A 23,885-nucleotide genomic window follows, 5' to 3' on the forward strand; every position below is an offset into this window, starting at 1 on the left:
CCATCCTGCCACCTCCCTCGCCTTCGGCAAACATCAGCTTGTTCTCTGTATCTATGGGTCTGTTTTTATTTTGTTTTGTTTAGATTTGACATATAAGTAAAATCATACAGTGTTTGTCTTTGTCTGACTTATTTCACTTAATATCCTCTAAGCCCACCCATATTATTGAGAATGGCAAGATTTCCTTTTTTTTTTATTGCCGAGTAATGTGAAAACCAGGCTACTTTTTAATCTAGAAAAGTGAGACATTGAAAACTATAAATAGGTTCTTGAAGTATTTTAGCAAATGTAAGGTTTGTAGATCCTCTCCGGGTAAGGAAGTATGGTCAAGTACATTGAGGGACCCAGTTCTTTACCCTTTCCTATATCAATGCCCAAGGGTATGTCACTGTGCAGTGCCATTCCACTGAAAGTGATGTAAATGTGTTCATCATGTCACTTAATTACATCGATGGGATGTTAGCAGACATGATGCAAGTGGAGGCTTCGAATGGACTTGAATGATGGGGCTTGTCCTTTGCTCCTTTGCCTTTACCATGAAAACATGCCTGGGCTAGCCAGCTAAAGAATGAGAGATACATGAAGTAATTGTCCCAGCAGAACCGCCCCCCCAAAAGTGGTAAGCTAATCAAGTCAATATCGGCAGAGCTTCCTGGCAACTACTGTGATTCCAGGCACCTAAAAAAAAAACACTTATACCGTTAAAAATTTTTTTTTTTTTTTTTTTGTTATGTAGTATTATTGTAGCAATAGATACTATGGTAAGGGAAATTTGGGCCATATTTCAGAGTCAAAATATTGGGTTTGTCAGTCTATGAATCTGACCTAGCATGTAGATTTTTAGATCAAGTTGTGTAAACATACCTTAAAATAATAGAAGGCATCAAAACTTGATCAGTGTAGTGTCCCAAATGCTCCCTACTTAGGAGAGTTCCATCAGATCGAGATAAGGAGAAAAGCTTGGTTCAAAACAGGTTCCCAAATAGTTCAGAAATTCAGTAAAAATAAATTATCAAACACTTGTAATATAATATATAATAAATTGCCCCCTTTATAGCAAATATAGTTTTCATGTTTGAGACTGAGTATTCACAATTAAACTGTAATTATTTTCTGAGTAAAATAATAGTACTTTTTTTTTAAACTTTCCCTTTTTTGTAAATTTATTGTTGGTTTGATTTTTGAAATAGGATCCATATAAAATCAAAAGGGTTGTTTTTTTTTTTCCTATTGTGGCAGAGACATCCTGGCTCATTGTTCCAGTGACTGTCAGTAGCTACTAAAGCTGCTCCAGCAGCTGAAGTGGGTGTTGAATAATGCCCTCTTGGAGCCTCAAAGGTCTCAGAGAACCCTTAATAAGTATTTCTTGGGGAGTTGTAAGAAACTGTAAAGAGAGAGCAGGATGCCCATAGTTAGCCTTTGCATACTCTCTGGGGCTTCTTCAGCCCTTTGTTTCTGGGGTCCCCTAGAGTTCTCGGGCATTTCTGATTCCTAAACCTTGATTCCTCTGCCTTTAGGGCTGGCATCACAGTGAACTTAGAACAGGGGAATTTTAGACTCCTACTATGTGCCCAAGAGGAGAATGTCGACTTCATCTATCTCCAGTGAGTCTGTCCCACCCTCCCTGACACGCACAAATACCTACACACAGGTACAGGTTGGAAAAAGATCATTGTGCTGCAAATACAATGGAATTCAGGAAATCTGATGCTCACATGACTCTTCTGAGCTGGCTGTGATAACCTTGGGCGAGTCAGTTCTTTGTCTCTTGAAATGGAAGGGGGTAGATGAGTACAGTCAAGATAATTCAGTAGATAACACTTTTCGAATGGATAAATTCTCCCTGTAGACAATTAACATTGGTGAAATATATCAGAGGCCTTGCTCTTGCTAGTTTCCTTTTGTCATGAAGACTTGATAATGTCCCAGGTCAGTGATGTAATTTTGGTGAAATTAAGCTTGAGCAACTCAACATGACATGGTTAAATACACCTAAATTTGGCACAATTATTCATTGATCTAAGCACTCTGACTGGATGCCAGGTAACCACCAGCTACACCTAGGGAGGGTAGTCTGGTGGTGAGTAACTACTGCTGCTTCTTAGTGTGCACCAGGTACCTGGGTAAAAGAGCATTACATTAATTTGGCTAAATCCTTTGTTTTAGAGCAGTTCCATGGGGATTTCAGATCTTGTTATAGGACTTAGAGAATGAGGTGATTTTTTTTCTTTGCTTTTACTATTGCAGGCTTTAACAACTTTATTGCAATATAACTTATGCAGCATAAAATTCACCAATTTAAAGTATACAGTTCAATGCTTTTTAGTTTATGTACAGAATTGTACGATCATTACCATCTCTAGTTTTAGAACATTTTAGCCACTCCAGAAAGAAACCACTTGCCCAGTAGCACTCTTTCTTCCACCCCAGCTCTAAGCTAATCTACTTTCTGTTTCTGCAGATTTACCTGCTCTGAACACTTCCTATCAATACACTCATACAATAGGTGGTCTTTGTGACTGGTTTCTTTTACTTTGCATGTTGTAACATGTAATATTACTTTGTTCCTTTTATTGCCAAGTAGCATTCCATTGTATGTATCTTTATAAAATTTTTGAAACATGTGAGAGAAGAAAGACTAGTATATTGAATATCCTAATACTCATCACCCAGCTTCACCAATTATCAATCAACAGTTTGGCCAATCTTGTTTTATTTTTCTCCCTGATCCACATTTATTGAATTATTTGAAGGAAATCCCAAACACCATATAGTTTTATGTGTAAGTATTTCAACTTGTGACTCTCAAAGTAAGAATTTTTGCAACAACCTTAATAATACTAGCATGCTAAAAACAATGATTCCTCAGTATCATCATACAGTTTGTCAATAGTCAAATGTTCCCTACTGTCTCCTTTAAAAAAAAATTCAGCTAGTTTATTTGAATCAGAATCCAGCAAGGTTATTTTCTTTCAGTAATTTTGATGGATGTATTTCAAGCCTTTTTTAATCTATAGAGTCCCTCTCTGGTTTTTTTTTTTTTTTTTGCAATTTATTTGTGGAGAAATTGAATTGTTGGTCCTATAGAAACTTCCACTTTCTAGGTTTGCTGATTGTGCACTCTTAGTGCTGCTTTACATGTTCTTTTGTCCCCTGTATTTCCTGTAAATGTATAGATCAAAGTGAAAGATCAGAACACTTTTTCTGTAACAGCCCAGACAGTAAATATTTCAGGCTTATGGGCTTTCCCACCTTTATCCTACTCTGCCATTGTAGTGTGAAAGCAGCCATAGCCAATATATAAATGGGTGTGAATATGTGACAATAAACTTTTACTTACAAAATAGATGGTGGTCAGAGTCCTCATGTAGATACCTGATCAGAACTCAGGTTTCACCTGTGAGTTATTTAATTGGTGTAGAAGTTGAATTTACACTACTAGCATAGTGCAGGAAATGGTGAGTTGTTTTCAAAGTTGATTGAGAATAAAATTATTCCTATCATTTAGTATCAAAATTTTACCAGAAATTTTGCTTGACAGTAAGTCATTCTGGATTGTGTGAATAAGGGTAGGGATTGAGAATTGAGTACTGGGTTACATCAATGAGTCTGTGCTGTAGACAAAATTATTCTTTCTATAGCTCACTCCTTCCAACTCATGCATGTTAGAAGTCTAGGATGTGTTGAATGCAATCTAAGTCAGTGGTTAGAGAGCATTAGCTTTAGAGGTAAATATATCTGGGTTGGCATCCTGGTTCTTCCAATTACTAGTTGTGTGACCTAGGTAAAGTTCCTTATCCACTCTGTGCCTCATTTCCCTCATTTGTGAAATGGAGATATTATAACTACCTATAATATTGTTTGTGAAGATTAATTGAGAAGTAGTTTCTGAGGGGTTGTTTGATCTCAATAAAGAGATAAATCATTTTCCATTTCTGCTGCCACCTTTTCACCTCTTGTCTGATCCACTGTTATCACTTCCATGCACCACTTCCATAATGTCAAATGCCTGCTTGGAACCCCTAAGTGACTCCCTAGTATTCACAAGATAAAAGTAAAATTACTTGGTCTGAAAAGTGCAGTCATGCCTGGAATCTGTATTAGTTATCTATTGTGTAAAAAATTACCACAAGCTTAGCAGCTTAAAGCAACACACATTTATTAACTCACAGCTTCTGTGAGTCATAAGTCCAGGAAAAGCTTAGCTGTATCTTCTGCTCCTGAGCCTCTAGTTGCCATCAAGATCCTGGTTACAGCTGTGTTCTCACCTGAGGCTTGGCAGGGGATGAATCGCGTCCAAGCTAATATGGTTAGTGGTAGCATTCAGATCCCTGTATGCTGCTGAACTGAAGTCCTTAGTTTCCTGCAGGATGTCAGCCAGAGGCCATACTTAATTCCTTGCCATGTGGTTATTTCCACAGGATAGTTCACAACATGACATCTTGCTGCATCAAAATCAGCAAGGGACACAGAGTCCTCCAGCCAGATAAAAATTACAATCTTATATAACATAAACATGTACATCCTGTCTTCTTTGGTATATGCTACTTCTTAGAAGTGGGTCCTGCTCACACTTAAGGGGAGGAGATCACACAAATGTGTACCACTAGGAAGTAGGGATCGTGGGAATTATCTTAGAGTCTGTCCACTACAGGATCCAAGATTCAGGTGCTGGCAGATGATTGCCAGCTCCATTATTACTTCTCTCAGACCCTTAATGCACACATGAAAAATGGATACAGAATGGTTTTCTATCTAATGGGATTGTTAAGAAGATCAAATGAGGTAAATTATTTTTCAGAGTACTTTACACACATCCAACTCCTACCTACTTTAAAGTCTGTCTTAGGTCCCACCTTCTCCATGAGGGCTTGGCCAAATCTAGTTGTCTGAATGAATCTCTCTTTTCCTATAACTGAAATTGCTTGACTTATTCAGAGTTTATATATATTATTTTATGCTGTTATGTCTCATTAACGAACAATTCATGATGCATATCTTATCCATCAGATAAAACTGCAAGCAATGTAAGAACAAGGATGTTTTTCTATTAAGTACTAAAGAGAGAAAAAAATAGCAAACTTTGTTTGAATGCATAGGATGCATTGGGCACTCTACTAAGCATTTTCTTATTTGTTCATTCTTCTTACCCTTAAAACAATCCTTTGAAGTAAGTTTTATTATTACCCTAATTTTACAGATAAGGTAACTGAAGCTCAGAGAGGCTAAGTAATCTGCCCAAGGTCACACAGCTAGTCGAAGAATGGAGTTCTTGCTTGCCTTATATGCTACCACTTTTATATGGTCCAGAGAAGTACAATGTACAAAGTAATTGCTCACTTTAGTCTGATAAATGGGAATTTTTGCATTGAGGGAAGACTGCACTAGAGAAGTCTGTAGGAGTCCATTTGCCTGCTGATGTTCAAGATGGGGGAGAAGTGAGTCCTGGCATCATCATGTGCTTGTTGGTTTCTTTGGATGGTATTTTATGGTAAAAAATCATCATGGCTACCAAATGGCCATATTCTGGACAACCTTCTTTGGGGAACATAATTTAAGATCACAATATCTGGTAAGTCATGACACTATGGAGCTTACTGCAAACTAGTGCTCATTTCTCATGGTTCCCACAGTCATGAGATGCTATATTCACATTAAATCCATGCTAAGCTCTACTAAGCTCTCCCTTTTGAACATTCACCCTTGAATCCTGATAAACTCACACATGTCACAGTGCTAAGGCTATAAATTCCAGGGCCCTACAATGTGAATCATCTGTGAGAATTTACTTCCAGTTCTAGGGATAGGACTCTTGGGAAAACTAGGCAGGCAGTGGGCCAAAAAGAGAGAGTGAGCAGGAGTGTTCTGGTCACTCTTAACCTAAGCCTCGACCGTCAGCAAAGTAGAGAACTAAAACCCTTAGGAAATATTAGATGTTCCACCAGATATTTTTTGGACCATACCTTCTATTCTGTCTGTTCAGGTAGTGTCATTCCGACTTTAATTTTATATTTTTGTCATTTCAGAATGAAGCCGACAGCAAGTGGTCTGCCTTTTATGAACAGCAGTCCAAGCTTGCCCAAACTTATCCACTACAAGAAATTCAGAATCCTACAATCAAGCGTCAATTGCAGGTCCTTCAGCAGAATGGGTCATCAGTGCTCTCACCAGACAAGAGCAAACAAGTATGTGAACATTCTAGCATTGATCTCAAGAGTTGAAATATTGGGGAATAGTAAACATTAAGGATACATATGTAATACCTTAATCAATAAAGAAAAAAACCACAAAAAACACATTAATATCACCCATGGCTGCTTCCTTTATCTGCAAAGAGTGGCATGCTGACATTAAAAAGAGCTCTGGGCTTAAGTGGGGCGACCACATAATTTATCATCCAAACTAGAATCTTTTTGAGAGTGAAAGAAGACATGTATAATTATGTTAGGACACAGAGTTAAACTGGGATTGTTTGGGAACTGTAGTATATATGGACACCCTAAACAGAGGTTACCTTCCTGAGGACCAGGCATCCTGAATAACACACTTAGTCTATGTCCATGGTTCACAGTTGGGGGTCATTTTGCCTCCCAGGGACATTTAAAAATGTCTGGAGACATTTCTGGTGGTCACAATTTGGCAGAGATGATATTGACATCTAGTGGGTAGGGAGGCTGCTAAGCATATGCAATGCACAAGACATCCCCAAACAACAAAGAATTATCTGGTCTAAAATGTCAATAGTGCCAAGCTTGAGAAACCTCATATTGAAGTCTAATTCTTTTCTTCTTTCATTCTTGACTCTCCTCTGCAACCTCTTTATTATTATTATTATTATTATTTTATTTTTTTTTTACTTTTTATTTTTTGGAGAGCTAGAGCTGGGCCATCGGAACCCAATGCAGGGCTCCTCTGAGGGGCGCTCTTTGCTCAGGGTGCAACCTCTTTAACAAGTGCCTAAGAACCTCAGCTCAAACTGCTTTAGGGATGGGTGATTCACCTCTTTCCAAGACATCAGTTTCACATATGGTTTCCTCTAATTGATGGAATGATACTCACTCCATTGAGTGGTAGGGGATTTACCTCCACTCTCTTCTGCCTTCTAAAGACAAATTGCTCTTTCTTATAATAGTCTTTAAATAAATGAAGACTGCTAATATTTTTTTAACTAGTTGAGTTATTTTCTCTCTAGGATAAACATAGCACTCTGAGTTGGTCCCTGTCTGCACAGAGGTGAGCAGCAATGTAACATTCTGCACCTTGTGCTCTACATCTACTAAGACAATCTAGGACTATACTAGTATTAGGTCTTGTTGTTTGATTGTGTGTTGTTTTTTGACAAATTCCATGTTTGACTCATATCAATGTCACTGTGAATGAAGTCTCCAAATGTTCTGAAGGGATACCTTTTAAAATTCTATTCTTAGGTGGCTAGTTTGTGCAAATTTGAGAAAGCCTATATTCACCCCTGTTTCATTCCATCTCTCTTGCCCAGGAGTCAACAAACTGTTATGTAAAGGTAAAGATAGCAAATATTTTAGGTTTTGTGGGCTGTATTGTCTCTGTCACAATAAGTCAAGTCTGCTGTTATAGTGGGAAATCAGCCATAGCTAATGCAGAAACAAATAGGTGTTGCCGTGTTCCAATAAAACTTTACAAAAATAGGAAGCAGATAGGATTTGGTCTGCAGGTCATAGTTTATAGACCCTTCATCTAATCTATTGAAATACTTGGCTATTTAACATCAAAGTCTTCTTTCTTAGTTGTTTTTCCTCTGGAACTCTGTGTTCTAATCTGCATCTATAAAAAGAAAAAAATGCATGAGAAGAAGAAAGATGAAACCATATGGCCTTTATCTTCTTACAAGTTGATATTTATTATTTTGCATTCTTTGGATTTACTTACTAACTAGATGTTAATCCACATTATCTTGTACATTCCATGCTTCCCCATCTTTCCCACAAAGATACCATGTGAAACTTTGCCCACTGATCTGGTCTATTCTAGTTGGAACCGGACATTCTATTTTTCAAAGATCCAGATACTTTTAATGTGCAGCCAGAATTGAAAAGCATTGAAATGCATGTAAGAGCTTGAAGTGTTTGGGAAGAGGGGGGACTCAAAGATGCATGAATTCAATGAAGAGGAAGAAGGGAGAGGTTGAAAAAGCAGGCAGATAGAGACCATGAGGGGTTTTGTGCCATGGTAAGGAATTTGGGTTGATTCCTTTGGACTATGGGATCTTGTTGAAGTTTTAAGCATGGAATCTATTTTATGTCTTAGAATAGCGACTCTTGTAGCAGAATGAAAGAATAATGAAAGCGGGAAATAGGAAAAGGGGAAACAGGGTATTTCATCTGGTGTTTCTTAAATCATCTGTGGGAGAGAACCAGCCCTCTCTCCCTTCCTCCCTTCCCCCCTTTCTCATCTTCTTTTATTACCAATCCATCGCATGCCTAGATGTCATGGAAACATTAAATTGTCTTAAAAGTTTATAAACATTTATTCTCTCATTTACTGTACTTATCACATAATGGAAACAAACCATTTGCTGATTTGCATTGATTCATGGACCATATTTTGAGTGGCACTGCTTTACTCTATTATGTCTACTCTCCTTTAAACTCTAACTACAGGGTACAGTTTAAACTTTTCAGTATGACATAAAAGGTTCCTCATAATCTGGCTCTTGCTTATCTCTCCATTCCCATGTCCTCCATTTCCTTCAACCTGTACTACTATTCTAGTTTCCTTCAACATGTCATCACTCCCTGAAAAGGCCATGTCTTTCCCAACCTCCTTTCACCTTTTAGGCTCTGCCCTCCATCTCTCTTTTCTACTTGACCAATTTCTGCTTCTCTTCCAAGACATAGCTCTAATTTGCCTTCCTCTTTGAAGCCATTCCTGAATCTCCTCCTCATACTCCCACATTATTTTTTGGTGACAGTTATAGCCCGTATCACTCTGTTATATAGTTATTAATGTCATGGCTCCCTCATTGTCCCATGACTGTTGGGTCCTTGAGGACCAGTGACTTGTTCATGTCAGAATTGTCAGAGTGTAGAACATAGTAGATGTTCAATAAATGTGCACTCAGTGAATGCAGAATGTAACAACAATTGCACTTCGTGCATACGAAGGTGAGAAATGTTTTTTTGGATTTTAGTAGGTCTGTTCATTTTAATCACTTCACATATATTTATTACATGTTTATAAGGCTCTGTTGATAACTGATGGTGAGGAGATTTGACTGAGATATTCCTGCCCTACATAAAGGAAGATACTTGGTAAAGAAGTTGTGAATTGCTGTATTTGGAGTAATAAAAAAAATCACATGGCTAAAAGGACATCTTTACATTAGCCTTTTGTTTTCCATATTTCTCATTTTAAGTGTTTATTATCTTTAATTTGCAGTTGAATACAATTCTAACTAAAATGAGCACCATCTACAGTACTGGAAAAGTTTGTAACCCAAATAATCCACAGGAATGCTTCACACTTGCAGGTAAGCTGTTAATTTTGAGCAGTGATTATGATATTCACTTTTCCCCCAAGTTTTAAAAATGAAATTGATGTTAGATAGTGGCATTGTGCCTTTCACACGGATAATCCAAAGGTGAGAAGATTCCAAATATGTGATTCAGCACATAGACAAACTTAGCACTTAACAAAACTACATTTGTAAACTCTGTCACATTCAAGTAACTTAATTAAGTTAGCAGTTAAATGATGTCAGTGGTTTATTTTCTCCTCAAATATTTTGGAACTATAATAAGGATGAGGAAATTAGTGAATCATGATATTTCATTTTATAACTTTACTAGAGGCCCGGTGCACAAAAATTTGTGCACTTGGGGGGGTCCCTCAGCCCAGCCTGTGCCCTCTCACAGTCTGGGACCCCTCGGGGGATGTCCACCTGCTGGCTTAGGGCCTTTCCCCGGGGTATCAGGCACAAGCTGGCAGTCAGACATCCCTCTGGCAGCTCGGGAGCCCTCGGGGGATGTCCACTTGCCAGCGGGGAGCAGGCCTAAGTTGCAGTCAGACATCCTTAGCGCTGCTGAGGAGGTGGGAGAGGCTCCCACCACTGCCGCTGTGCTGGCAGCCCTCAGCCTAGCTTGTGGCTGAGCAGAACTCTCCCTGTGGGAGTGCACTGACCACCAGGGGTCATCTCCTGCATTGAGCGTTTTCTCCCTGGCGGTCAGTGTGTGTCATAGTGACCAGTCATTCCCAGTCATTCTGCTGTTAGGGTCAATTTGCATATTACCCTTTTATTATATAGGATGACCTTATGTCTGCCAGCCTTAATTTTAATTCTTAAAAGTTCATGTAATTGTTTACAAATACAAATTTTACAAATGCAAGTTTATTTCCCTTTGGGTGCTTTGCAATAACAGGCTTAGAAGACATAATGGAGAAGAGCAAAGATTACAATCAAAGGCTCTGGGTTTGGGAAGGCTGGAGGTCTGAGGTCGGCAGGCAGCTGAGGCCATTATATGAAGAATATGTGGACCTGAAAAATGAGATGGCAAGAGGAAACAGTAAGTTTGCTGGTCTGTAGAGGTCTTTGAGGCCATGTTTTTTTTTTTTTTTTCCTCATGGATTACCAAGGCTGCCCTTTGATATAAGGTATATCCCTAAATTAATGATCTTCTGCTGAATAATTCATGTTGCCTGTCTCAAAGAAGAAACTACTAGGAAATAAGGAAAGGTGAATTGACATTCTACAGTTAAAGAGCTCAAATACAGGGCCTCAAACAAATCAGTTGTCTGGGAAGGTGCCCCCAAGGTTCCTAAGGTTGTCTGGGGATTAAGTAGGAATTCTACTTCTCAGAAAGAATGAGAAACAGAGACAGTCTCTCACCTAACTCCCATCTAGCTATAGTTTATTTTCAAAAGTTGTTTGTGTGTTTACCTCAGGGAGGTGTCACAGAAAGAAAAAAATCAGATTAATTTAGGCTGGAAACTCATTACTTTCTGCAGCTGTAATCATAACTCAAATCATGTGGTCATAAAAACCTTAACATGGGGAGGAATTCCCATCTTTCTTAATTTGCTCTCCTGCCTGGGTAATGAGCTGAAGCCATGGCATTATGAATAACTTTATTGGGATTGAGCAAGGAAGAATTTTTTCATCTGTGATTTCCAGATATCTTTCACTGATACATAATCTCTTATTATCAAGCTGTAGGTAAGCTGGAGACAGTAACTTATCGCCATATCCTTCCATCCAAATATTTATTTCTCTCCTCATCTCCCTGATCATTCATTGCCAATGTGCCTGTAAAAATAAAAAATATTAATATACATTTGCAAACTTTATTAGCTAATAACCTAGCACAAGCTCATGTTTCCTGATGATGAGATTCTACATAAAATGTACAGAGATGTACTGTTTAAACATATAATTTGCAAATAAATATAAGCCCACTGTGGCAATGACTAAGATGAGTTGGGTTGGATTTTAAAATATATGGCCTTGAACAAAATGGGAATTTAAAAATGCAGATGCAATCACATATTTTAAAGCTAAAGATGCAAACTGATCTATGGAGAGAGTAGAGACCCAGGGTTAGGGAAGTAGGAGTGTGCTTCTGCACCTTACTAGTTGTGTGCAACCTTGGACAAATGATTTAATCATCTAAAAACAGACTGTTAATCTGAACAGTGGGGATTATAATAATGTCAATCTTGTAGAGTGTTTGAGTTTATTAGACGAGATAATGCCGTTAAATTTCTGGCACAGAGCAAGTGCTTAACAGACATTAGCTAGTGTCATTATTCATCTACATTTCTTTGAGTTGATATTTAGAAGGGCAGTAAAAACTGTGACATATCTTTGGATTTTTTTAACCTCCAGGCAAGGCTAATACATATATATTGTGCTTTTACTCTTTCTTTCCCTTGTGTTCTTCTAAACAGATTACGAGGACTATGGGGATTATTGGAGAGGAGATTATGAAACAGAGGGGAAAGATGGCTATAGCTATAGCCGCCACCAGTTGATTGAAGATGTGGAACGTATCTTTTTAGAGGTAACTAAGGAATTGTACCCAGAGACAGATATAGGGCAATGCACAGGAATAAGGGAAAGTGACAAAAGGCATTCTGGCTTGTTCTAACACACTGGTCAGTCATTCCCAGGCCTCATAGTTATGTAATATTGGAGCTTGAAAATATTTTAAAGAATAACAGGACAACTCCTACAGATGATCAGTATTTCTCTACTCCCCCTGCTTTTCAACCACTAACCAGAAATTATCAACAGCAAGATTATAAGAAAGAAAGATTATAGGAAGGAGCAGTCTTTTAGATTATGAGAAGGAATTGTCTTTGTGAGCTACCTAGGGCCAGCACTGTCATCCTCAGTTAGCAGAGCCTTTCTCAGGACAATTGGTACTATTGTTTTCTTATCTTTGACTAAGGAAGTCTTTATAGGAAAGAGAGAGTCTATGAGTGAGAGTACCCCATGGACACTTCTTAATGTCTCCCTCTTCCTTCATTTTGATCCCCACATCTCCTACTTATTTCTGTGCCTTCAAACTTCTTATGTGTAGTTATTCTGTCTATCGATAGTTGGGCAGAGCTATAAAAAAATGAAAGCAGGACAAATATACCCCCCCCCAAAATAAAGAGAAATGGGCAAGATATTTTAATAATTACATCAAAGAAATTGCAAGTAAGCAAGTAAAGCATTATTAGGGAAATTAAAACTATAATTAAAAACTACTACACACCCACGAGAATAGCTGTAATTAAAAAAGACTAACAGCCTGGCCAGCATGGCTTAGTGGTTGAGTGTTGACCTATGAATCAGGAGGTCACTATTTGATACCCAGTCAGAGCACATGCCTGGGTTGCAGCTCCATCCCCAGTGTGGGGCGTGCAGGAGGCAGCCAATCAATGATTCTCTCTCATCATTGATGTTTCTCTCTCTCTCCCCCCACTCCCTTCCTCTCTGAAATCAATAAAAAATATATTTAAAAAAGGACTGATAATACCAAGTATTGGTGAGGATATGAAGATACTGGAGCTCTCATACTCTGCTGACAGAGATGTCAAATGGTACAGTCACTTTGAAAAATAGTTTGACAACTTCTTAAATGTTAAACATACACTTACCATATGACTAAGTTATTCCACTCTTAGGTGTCTATATGAGAGAAATGAAAATGTATATCCATACAAAGACTTATACATGAATATTCATGGAAGCATTATTCATAATAGCTCCAAATGGGAAACAACCTAGTCATCCCACAACTGGCGAATTTTATCCATGAGATTAAATGAAGCAGACTCTGATGTATTCATACAATGAAATGCAACTCAGTAATAAAAAGGAATGAACTACTGACGCATGCAATAACATGGATGAACCTCAAAAACATTATGTTAAGTAAAAGAAGACAGACACTAAAGGTCATATACTATATAATTTCATTTATATGAAATGTCCAGAACCCAGCTATAGAAACAGAAGTCAGTTCGGTGACCTAGGGCTGAGGGTAGGAGTGGAATAAACTGCAAATGAGGGTAAGGAAATGTTCTAAAACTGGGTGGTGGTAATGATTGCCCAACAATATAAATTTTCTAAAAATCATGACACTGAACACTTAAAGGTGGATAAATTATGGTGTGTAAATGATATTTCAATTTAAAAACAAAGGAAGTAGGTAGCATCTTAGAAATGAATATTTTTGCATCTGCTTTCATTTTGGAACCTGTATTTCTCCAGGTGTGTTTACTGCTTTATGCAATGAAGCTAGTTATCATCAGCATCTGGAAAGAAGGAATACTTTCAAACTCTCCAGAACATTTGAGAGAAAAAGAAATTGAACTTTAGGGACATTCTACTTGTCTAAAGAAGCTTCTATTTTTAGTTTTGAGGATTGGAAATAAGAACCAGCTTCCCTTGGTCTTAAACTTTCTTCCTGGGCTTTTCAGATTAAACCATTATATGAACATCTTCATGCTTATGTCAGGGCAAAGTTGATGAATGCCTACCCTTCCCGTATCAGTCCGACCGGATACCTCCCTGCCCATTTGCTTGGTAAGAAACTCCACAAATTCTTTGTGTACTTTGCTCTATGTTATTTTCACTAATAGAGTTATTTTATGGAGTGAGGCCGAACATAAAACTTTGGAAAATTCTGTGAATGGAATTAGTAACATCATAGAAATTATATTTTGAAAGCACTCTCTTCAATAGAAAAGTCATTTTAAAATAATTCTCTATTGCATTACTTTATTTTGTACATAAATAGTTATTAGGTTGGCTATAATTCAAAGGATAAAGGGGTGATTTAAGACAACTAGAGAAGGAACTCCAAGTTCAAATGAGAGTGTAAATGGGGAAAAATAAGTCTCATTATTCAAGTTGGTTGGCTAAGCTCTTGAGGTGAATTTGGGATCTTAGTATCATATTGTCATAGGAAAGAAGCTTGGTAGGCTGGACGTAGTCAGCCATGAGAGAAATACTTTGTAGAATTAAGGTATAGCCTGAGTTAAAGCTTCATAAGTTCATTCTTAACTGTAGCAATTGCTTTTGCTGGAAAGTACTTGGTTTGGAATCATGTGAGTATGTATGAAGTCTTTATCATGAAGGAAGATGTCTAGCTTATGAGAAAAATCAATCTTCCAAAAACCTTGGATCCTGCCACAGAGCCTTTGTAGACCATGCAAGATCTAGGGCCCTTTATTGAACCTGCTAATTCCCCTCCAGAGAGTGACTATCCTCCACTTCCCTCTCCATCACCCCAGAAGCTGAGGCCAAATAAAATACATGTGTTTGAAAAATTCATGTGATGTATACATAGTATTACTACTACAGCCAAGCTAATTTACTGGCAGCCAATTCTCCAAGGCCAAGCCTCCTTTAGTAATTCAGTTTCTGCTTAAACCTACCTGGTGTGATCTACTCAATATACTTTTGTGAGCATTATTGTTATCATCATGCCTACACTATTTCTTATTTTAAGTTAAATATCCTACACAGAATTTTTTTAACCATTCTTTAAAACATCACTTTTCTAATTGTTCTCCTTTGGATTAGCCATCCTTTGTTGATGTCACTCTTCAAATATCATGCTCAAAACTGAACAGTTATTTTAATGAGGTTTAACCAACATAGAGTAAAAATGGAACTGTGGCTTCCTTTGTTCTAGATACCTTGATTCTATTCATTTACGTTACGGTCACATTTGGGTTTTGGAAGCAATGTCATACTGTTTGTTGGGTCCTTTTTGGCCTGTATTTCAGCTTTATGTCACATATCACATATGTTTATAGTCAATAGATATATATTTCTTTAAAACATGAGTTCATTGGAGCATTCTTTGTGTAGTTAAGTTACTCCATTCCTTTGATGTCAGGATTCTGGTCCTGCTATTAGATTGGCTTTTTCTAGATCCATCTTCCCTTTAAGGGTATGGCCTTGAAATGCATTTTAACATTTATTTGAGATGTTTGAAAAATTACCCAGTTAAGTGTATTACTATATTATAGGAATAAAAGTGAAACTTAATAACTAATTACTAGAGGTTGCTGAGTGATGATCCTATATGCTCTCTCTTGAATCCAAAAGTAGGGATTACTAATAGTTTGTAGTATTTTGCCCCTTGGATGGTGAATTCAATAAATGTGCTTCTAATCTATATTAGCTATGATGTTCCACATATTTAATAAATTGTGCCTTTTAAACCTTAAATGGGTGAAACTGAGATGATTCCCTAACAAGTTTTGCCTAACTACAAAATCTCCTGCCATTTTAACCTTTTAGAGGAGATAGAAAAAGGAGGGAATTTTGAAACTAAAATAAACGAAGAGAAAAAGAGAGTGAAAAGGAAGCACAGAAACCAGAATAAATGTAGAATATCATGTGGTCTGTTTATCAATTTCACCTCATGCACTATGTAAATATCAGTTCTATACTTCTGCTGTCCTTTTTGTGTATTAACAAAATCTTTTTTTTTAAATAGGTGATATGTGGGGCAGATTTTGGACAAATCTGTACGATCTGACAGTCCCCTTTGAACAGAAACCAAACATAGATGTTACTGGTGCAATGGTGGAACAGGTAGGAAGAAGAGGCCTTGAAAATAAAATCTGAATCCTAATTTCATTACTTTTTAGGCTATCTTTCTCTTCTAGCTGTTGTATATGAAGCTATATGTATAAATAAAAATTTCAAGCTAATTAAATGTAGCTAATTAAATTCCTTAGCTATCTCTTCATGGAAAAGTGGTTTACAATTTCAATTACATCAAATACCCTGAATAACAGGTAGGGTATTGATCTTACTGAGAGATATTAAAAATGGAGAGGACCTAAGTTTTCCATTAAATAGTGAGATGTGGAATTATCAAAATCAGTCAGTAATCTCTATGAATAATTGAAAAAGAACATCATTAGATGATTTTTGCATATTTAAAATTTATTATTAAAATATTACAAGAGAATTTAAAATAATTTTTTAAATTACCTTTCTTTTGCCATTTTGGTATAATTGTTTAAATTCTTTGTGTTCCCTTCTATTGATGACATTATAATATATTATTAAATTCAGATAATAGTCTACATTTCTGGGTAGAATTCATAGTCATACTTCTATTGGCTGTGTAAAATTTCTTCAGGTAGTTGCACCATAATTTATATTTTAGGTATTGCTGGACTTTTTTGCTTGTTAATAATTTTAAATCTGTAAGCAGCAATGCAATGAACATGTTCACATACATAACATACTCCCCATACTCCTCGGAAAAGTCCACAGCTGAATAAAAACGTGAAGTTGTTAGGGTCTCCAGACTCCTGCGGCTGTTCTAACCCTACTTTATAGTTGAGCAGTAGCAGAGCCCTATCTTTATATCACCCCTTAGCCTGTCTACAGTGTTTTTATACCCACCATATCTCCTAATGTTACCTTTACAGTAAATCTCTGAGACTATCAGGACAGGTATTGTGATAGTTCCATGTTGTAGCTGAGAAAACTGAGACTCAGGTAAATGACTTGCTAAAGTAAAAAAGACAGTCAGTGGCAAGTGAAGTATGAACTCAGAGCTCCTAATATTTCCAGTGTAGATTTCTATTTATTCATTCTTTATTTAACAGATGTTAATTGTTCTTACTAGTCTACACTGTTTTGGTATACATTCATTCTGTCCAATAATGCCTTGCTCAAAACCAGTATTGGCTGATATTAAGGAGTAGGTCAATAATTTTAAAAAGCCATAGTGTCATATCCTGTTTCATATCCCCAGGGCTGACATAGGAGAAAAACCAGACTTCACTGGTCTTCAAGATCAGAGGAAATTTTCTGTGTCACTAGAAGTGATTCATGAAGCATATGCCGATTATACAAACTTAATTTGCCTGATGTGGGCCTTATCTTCAAAGAAGTGTTAGCTCCAGGGATACTGGTTCCCAGAAGAGTTTGTCGGATGGGAGACATCTACTGCTGCCTGTGTCTGATTCCAGAAGTTTCTGAAGTTTAGATTCCCATACAGACTATAAAGCCAATGCCCAACTACACATTGGCTATTGGGTCACATGTGGGCCTTTTTTGGTTCCAAAAGCCCATGACTTCATGTCCACCTTCCTGTTTATGTCTTTCACTGAGCCTAATACCAGGGCCTTATTCCTTGAAGGAGCTCAATCAGTGATTGTTTGTTTGAGTTAAATAGTTTTTAGCAAAGAGGTCGTTGTTGTTTCTGTTATACTTGGAATATAAAGAATAAAGGCAAAAATACATCACATATAATGTCACCCAGTCTATGAATATTTTTGTGCATTTATTCATTAAGGTTATGTACTATATAAGTGGTTTACATATTCTACTTTTCACTTACTAATTTATTATATTTTCAATTTCACAATGTCATAATTATTTATTTAACCATTCTAGTGGTTATTTCCATTTTTCCTTATTAAAAACCATTTTACATGTTGTATACCTTAAATTTACACAGTTATATGTCAACTATTTTTTTAATTTACAATATAAACAACAAATCAGTTTAAATTTAATTCTTTGACCTAATTTCTGAGAAGTTCCTAGGTTAGTTCTCTAGAGACAGGATTACTGAGACAAAGAATATAAATACTTTGAAAATTGTCCATGCATGATGCCAAATTGCCCTCCAGAAAGGTTATGCCTGTGTACATATCCAACAGAAAGAATGCTGTTGTTTTAACGCTAGAATTAAATGCTGTTCCTTTTCTTTTTCAGTCCTGGGATGCAGAGAAGATATTCAAGGAGGCTGAAAAGTTCTATATATCTGTTGGGCTTCCTAGTATGACTCCAGGATTCTGGAAGAACTCCATGCTAACTGAGCCAGGCGATGGCCGGAAAGTGGTCTGCCACCCCACAGCTTGGGACCTGGGAAAGGGCGACTTCAGGTAGGGAGGCTGATACACAAATGGGAGACAATAGAGGCATGGAAAAAGATGAATTTAGATTCCTGCTCTGCTCTGAGCACAGAAGAGATGAATGAACTTCCCTTTAACGAAAGCTTGGAGTCCATGAGAGTACATCTGGGCTTTTCCAGGAAAAAGGGATTGTCAGCAGCCCCTAACTTGAACCTTTAGACAATTTGCCTCATTTGAAATAATATGCACCCATTAGAGTTGCATGGTTATGGATATGGTGGTGCCCCCATTATGAAAGTTTTGGTGGTAAGATTTATGGAAGGTGGAGGTGTGAATCAGGCATTGGTCCTCCCCTCCATGTGAGTGAGACAGGACAGGTGAATAAATAAGCTAGGATAAAAGAAAGTGGTACATTTCTTAAGAGAAACCGAGACAACTCAATGGGGAATTGGAAGAGAACTGACCACACCTGGAATAGCATGTAGGATCAGACAGGGCTTCTCAGGTGGCATCTGAATTAGGCTTGAAAGACAGGAAGTGTTCAGACAGACAGAGCTGGGAGGAGTACACTGGGCTGGCAGAATAGCAGGATTAAATGCAGAGAGGCAGGACCTGGCATTGTGTCCTGATATCAGCACATTAGACTAGAATAAAGAGCCTGTGTGATAGGCCTGTGTGAAGAGGTTCTGTGTGATAGGGCATAATGAGCACAGGCTTTTGAATCCCAGGTGCCACATAATGGCTGGGCAACCTTGGGCAAGGTATTTAACCTTCTTGGGTTTGTTTCCTTATGTATAAAATGGAATAGTAATTCACAGTTTGCAGGTTTGTGAGTGTCTTAGGCTGGATTCCTTATCTTAAATGAAGATTCCTGTACAAGTGCTGCATCGAGGGAAAGCTCTCAGGCAAAGGGGAGTGAAGGAAGTTGAGTGGGGGGCTGGAGAAGGATCTAAGTAAGGACGTGGTCTCAGCTGGAGACTTGCTTCAGCCTCATCCCACAGGGCTCTCTGGAGCGTGATTTGTACCCGAGTTGGTCATACCTTGAAACAAGGTGTATGTAACGAACAAATATGTACTCTCATATTAGTCACTCATTGACTGTGGACTGCCTGAGTGAGGGAGGGGGACATAACCTCCTGGTTGAGGCACCTCACATTTAGCCAAAAACAGTGAAGAAGGAAGCAGCTATTGGCTGTTAAGGGCTATGCCTCAGACATCTGGAAGATGGATGGATGCACTTGGTAAAGTAGATCTGGGCAGGAACCCAGCAGAATCCACTAGAGTGGCAGTTGGCACTACTGTTCTATAAAGACTCAAATAGTAAATAATTTAGGTTTTGCAGGTCTCTGTTGCAACCTCTTAGCATGACAATAGCCCTAGGTAACACATAAACATATGAATGTGGCTGTGTGCCAATAAAACCTTTTTATCAAAACAGGTGGTCAGCCTCAGTCCATGATTTACTGGCTCTAGCACTAGAGTGAGGCTTAAATATAAGTATACATAAGTTTTCTAGCACAGGAACTTACATACAGTAGACTTTATATATATAGTAGCTATTCTTATAATTGTTTTAAAAGAGAATGGAAAATAACCAAGTTAGAAAATTAGGTTATGTTGGGGTATATAAAGAAGGTTGAGTGTATTCTTAAGCAGTGGGGAGTCCAAAGGGTATTTATCAGGGAGATGATATGGTCAGAGTGGTAGAAGGAAAATTAATTTTGGAACCTACTGAAATATGACCCCCCCACCCTACATTTACCGGAATGAAATTGCTCCCCCTACAGTCACCTAAATGAAAATTGCTGTTGCCAAGTTGAAAAGAACCACTACCTAATTGCCACATACAGTCCTTATTTCATTGGGCCACAACAGCATTAGATAACATTTACAAATTGTCTTTGAAATGCTATTTTTCATTGTCATCCTCTTCTGGACTTATTTGACTTCTCTCCCTAACTCCTTTGAGCCATCTTCATCTCCCCACTCTACATACTGGGACCTCCTAGGACTTTGTCTTTGGCCCTCCTTTTCTTGCCATTCTACCTATACCTGCTTCATGGGCCACCACACGCACTCCTGGACTTACAAGCTAATTATTCCAAACTAACAATTTCCAGCCCCTTCTCCTACTACTTCACTATTCTGACTATACCAAACTGCTTGCAGTTTCCTGAATGGCATTTTTTCCCTTAATCCTTTCTTACTGAGCACCTCCAGGAATGTCAACCTCTTGCCCCTCCCTGCCATCTACCTGCAAACTTCTGCATGCTGATCAAGGTCCAGAGGGCTCATTGCATCTTCAGTTATGCCCTTCTTGGTACTTCTAGGACACTGTGCCTGTATTCACTCATTGTTATGCCCCAAACCATACCTACAGATCACTTACAGAGTACTTGTCTCCGAGATTTTGTAGTAGAGGACTCTGCTTATTTTTCTTTCTGTTAGCCTGTGAACAAGAGAACAGTATTCAACCCTGCCCATCACTTTATATTCAGCTCGTAACATAGTTTCTAGGCCCTAAAAGGTAGGTCCTCAAGATTCACTGGTGAATGAATCTTGGAAAGATGATCCACACTACCAAAATCCTATACAACTCTACTGTGATGATTAAATGAAACTCAATGAGATTCATTTTAATCTTGTCCATTTATGTGCAGGATCAAGATGTGCACAAAGGTGACAATGGATGACTTCCTGACAGCCCATCATGAGATGGGACACATCCAGTATGACATGGCATATGCCACACAACCCTACCTACTAAGAAATGGAGCAAATGAAGGATTTCATGAAGCTGTTGGGGAAGTCATGTCACTTTCTGTAGCTACACCTAAGCATTTGAAAGGAATGGGTCTTCTGCCACCTGATTTTTCTGAAGACAATGGTATAGACATTTTTTCATGCCTTGTTTGGTGGATTCTTTAGTTTGAGGTGGGGAAAATATTCATCATCATGCATAGGATATATTTAATTTTTCCACATAAAGTATAAGGTATTTATGGGTAACTAGAAATTGCTACTTGTAAAAAATAAGTATTTATCATGACGTGCCAATTTGTGGTTTTGTATCTTTGAAGAGGGCATAAGAGGTAACTGAACGAATGGTCTTGGGGCTCTAAGAAACATCTAACAAGATATTTTTAAACATCTAAAACAGGCCCACAGAATGGAAATGACTTATCCAAGGTCACCTAGCTAATTAATGTTAGAGTTCTGACTAGATCCTTCTGGTTCTAGGTAAAAACTTCCCAAAATGTTAGAGGGAACAGATTCTAAAAACTATTTTGCAGAAGAAGCAAACTGAAGATGAGAGGGAAAGTGAAGCAAACTGAAGATGAGAGGGAAAGTAACCAGCCCAAGGTCAAAAGCAACGTGGCTAAACCAAACCCAGGGCCCCAATATAAAGCTTTCCCATCATATTATGCAAAGTAAATGATAACTTGAAATTTGGGAGTTCTTAAAGAACAGGTGGTGGAATATCATGATTGGAAAGGACGGAAATGTTTTGTTTATCTGCAGGAAACATAAATTTGCCCCTGTAATATCCCTTCAGATCCACGCTCTTTTTCAACATCTTTGCTTAAGGTAGCCTGTTTGTCTTTGGATGGCTTAGACTTGATAGAATACGACAAAAGTTCACAATATCCAGATTCTTCAGTGAGGATGCCATGGCTTTTGATTCTTCTTTGTAAAAGAAGGACACTTAGAGCCAAATATATTCTTCTCTTTTGAGTATTTCTGTCCTCTTAGTTATTTGATATATAAATAACAGCTCTGCTGGTTGGAAGGTTTGGTCAATGAGGTCAAGGTCACAAGCTCCATTCTTGTGTGGGCAATTCACTTTGCCTTGATTTCTAGCTCTAGACCTTAGTGATCTCATGAGAACCTGGGATTAGGTCAGTGTAAAGCCATCATCATGTCTGAAAAAGTTACTACTATAAGCAGACCCAGTAGGTAGTAGATGAGCAGCAGCATCCTCCCATGAAGGGAACAATAAACGAAAGGGAGTTCACAATAACCACAACTGTTTTCTAATTTTAAAATATCATTATCAAGTCAATTAATAGACAACTATTTTTTATCATTAAAAAATATTCCCTGACAGCAGGAAAAGATGGTTGAATCACAGACAGTACTAAACATGGTTAAACCACTTATTTGAAAAACTCCTTTTCTTGGTTCTGCCCTGATTGGTGAATGATGTTAAACAAATAAGTTCCTTTATTCTCTTTTTCCCTCCATTTCTTCTTCCAAAAATATTTATTGAGCACATACTATGTACAAGGCATATTTCTAGACACTAGAGATAGACTGGTGTGACAAATAGATAATATTCTCCTGGTTACATTTCAGTAAGCTTCATTTATATACTGGAGTGAGCTCTACTGCCTTTTTATATCACTAATAAAGGATAAATGAAATAACATAATTTCTTAAAGCATTTTAAACTTAGGTAAGGAAAATATCAGTACATTTAAAGAACATTGTACTTCTGATTATCCAAGAGATGGTTAAGGGAGGTTCTTGTTTGTTTTACTTCCTGGTTTACTGGCTTTTGGCCTCCTTTGTTTATTATGTGTTTATTTAACAAAGACACAGAGTGCATCATGTAGCAAACACCAGGCTAGATGCAGGGGTGGGGAACATCCAGCCCGGGGTCTGTGTAAGGCCTTCAAAATCATTTGGTCTGGTCCTGCCAGGGCAACCGTAGGCGGGACTCAAAATTCAATAAATCTAGGAGCTTTTTTCATGGCAACATAAATTTATATTAAGTGAATTATATTAAGTGAATGATATTATAAATATACAAATGCCCCTTGGCAGAAAAAGATTCTTCACCCCTGATATACTGTCTTGAATGAAACATCACCAGTCACTGCCTTCATGGAACTTACAAAAAATAAACAGTATGACTGGAAAAATAGATGAAATAGCTTTATCTCTGATAACAGATATTTAAAGAAGGCAATTGAAACTAATAAAAAATGAGGATTAGGGGTTACTTGTGGGTTTATCTTATCTGTTCTATCTAAGACTTCACTCCAAATCCCTTTGGTGAGAAAATTAATATATACATATTATGTCCACTGTGAATATTTTTCATGTAATCATCCTTATAGTAAGTATATCTTGAGTAATATTTTGAGGTTAGGAAATTAGCCAACACAAAACATCTACTGTCATCCTCATTTTAATATTTACCCTTTTCCATTTTACTTTCAGAAACAGAAATAAACTTCCTACTCAAACAAGCACTTAATATTGTTGGAACTCTACCGTTCACTTACATGTTAGAAAAGTGGAGATGGATGGTCTTTAAAGGTGAAATTCCTAAAGAGCAGTGGATGAAAAAGTGGTGGGAGATGAAGTAAGTCAATGAATGTGCAATCAGTAAAATGTTTTCTCATAAGTTTGCTGTTTATTTTAAAGCATTTGACTGGTAACTTGCTTGATCATACATCTTTTAAGGGCTGCTTTTCTTTCCCTGTCTCACTTCCTCACTCCTTTGCCAATGTTTC

General features: G+C 37.6%; 1 protein-coding gene across 3 annotated transcripts in view; it reads left to right on the top strand.

Moving 5' to 3' along the window:
• ACE2 (angiotensin I converting enzyme 2) overlaps window positions 1-23,885 on the top strand; it is a 70,506-nt gene that overhangs the window by 33,418 nt on the left and 13,203 nt on the right. For all 3 annotated transcript variants that reach the window (XM_006775210.2, XM_015571432.1, XM_015571433.1), the window contains exons 4-12: window positions 6,027-6,185; window positions 9,415-9,505; window positions 10,395-10,538; window positions 11,920-12,032; window positions 13,945-14,050; window positions 15,978-16,075; window positions 18,224-18,393; window positions 21,024-21,250; window positions 23,590-23,734. In XM_006775210.2, coding sequence (XP_006775273.1) covers window positions 6,027-6,185; window positions 9,415-9,505; window positions 10,395-10,538; window positions 11,920-12,032; window positions 13,945-14,050; window positions 15,978-16,075; window positions 18,224-18,393; window positions 21,024-21,250; window positions 23,590-23,734 — 1,253 coding nt within the window. The remainder of the gene's footprint in view (window positions 1-6,026; window positions 6,186-9,414; window positions 9,506-10,394; window positions 10,539-11,919; window positions 12,033-13,944; window positions 14,051-15,977; window positions 16,076-18,223; window positions 18,394-21,023; window positions 21,251-23,589; window positions 23,735-23,885) is intronic.

The sequence above is a fragment of the Myotis davidii genome, unplaced genomic scaffold (assembly GCF_000327345.1).
Source record: "Myotis davidii unplaced genomic scaffold, ASM32734v1 scaffold889, whole genome shotgun sequence".
In the NCBI taxonomy this organism is placed as follows: Eukaryota; Metazoa; Chordata; class Mammalia; order Chiroptera; family Vespertilionidae; genus Myotis; species Myotis davidii.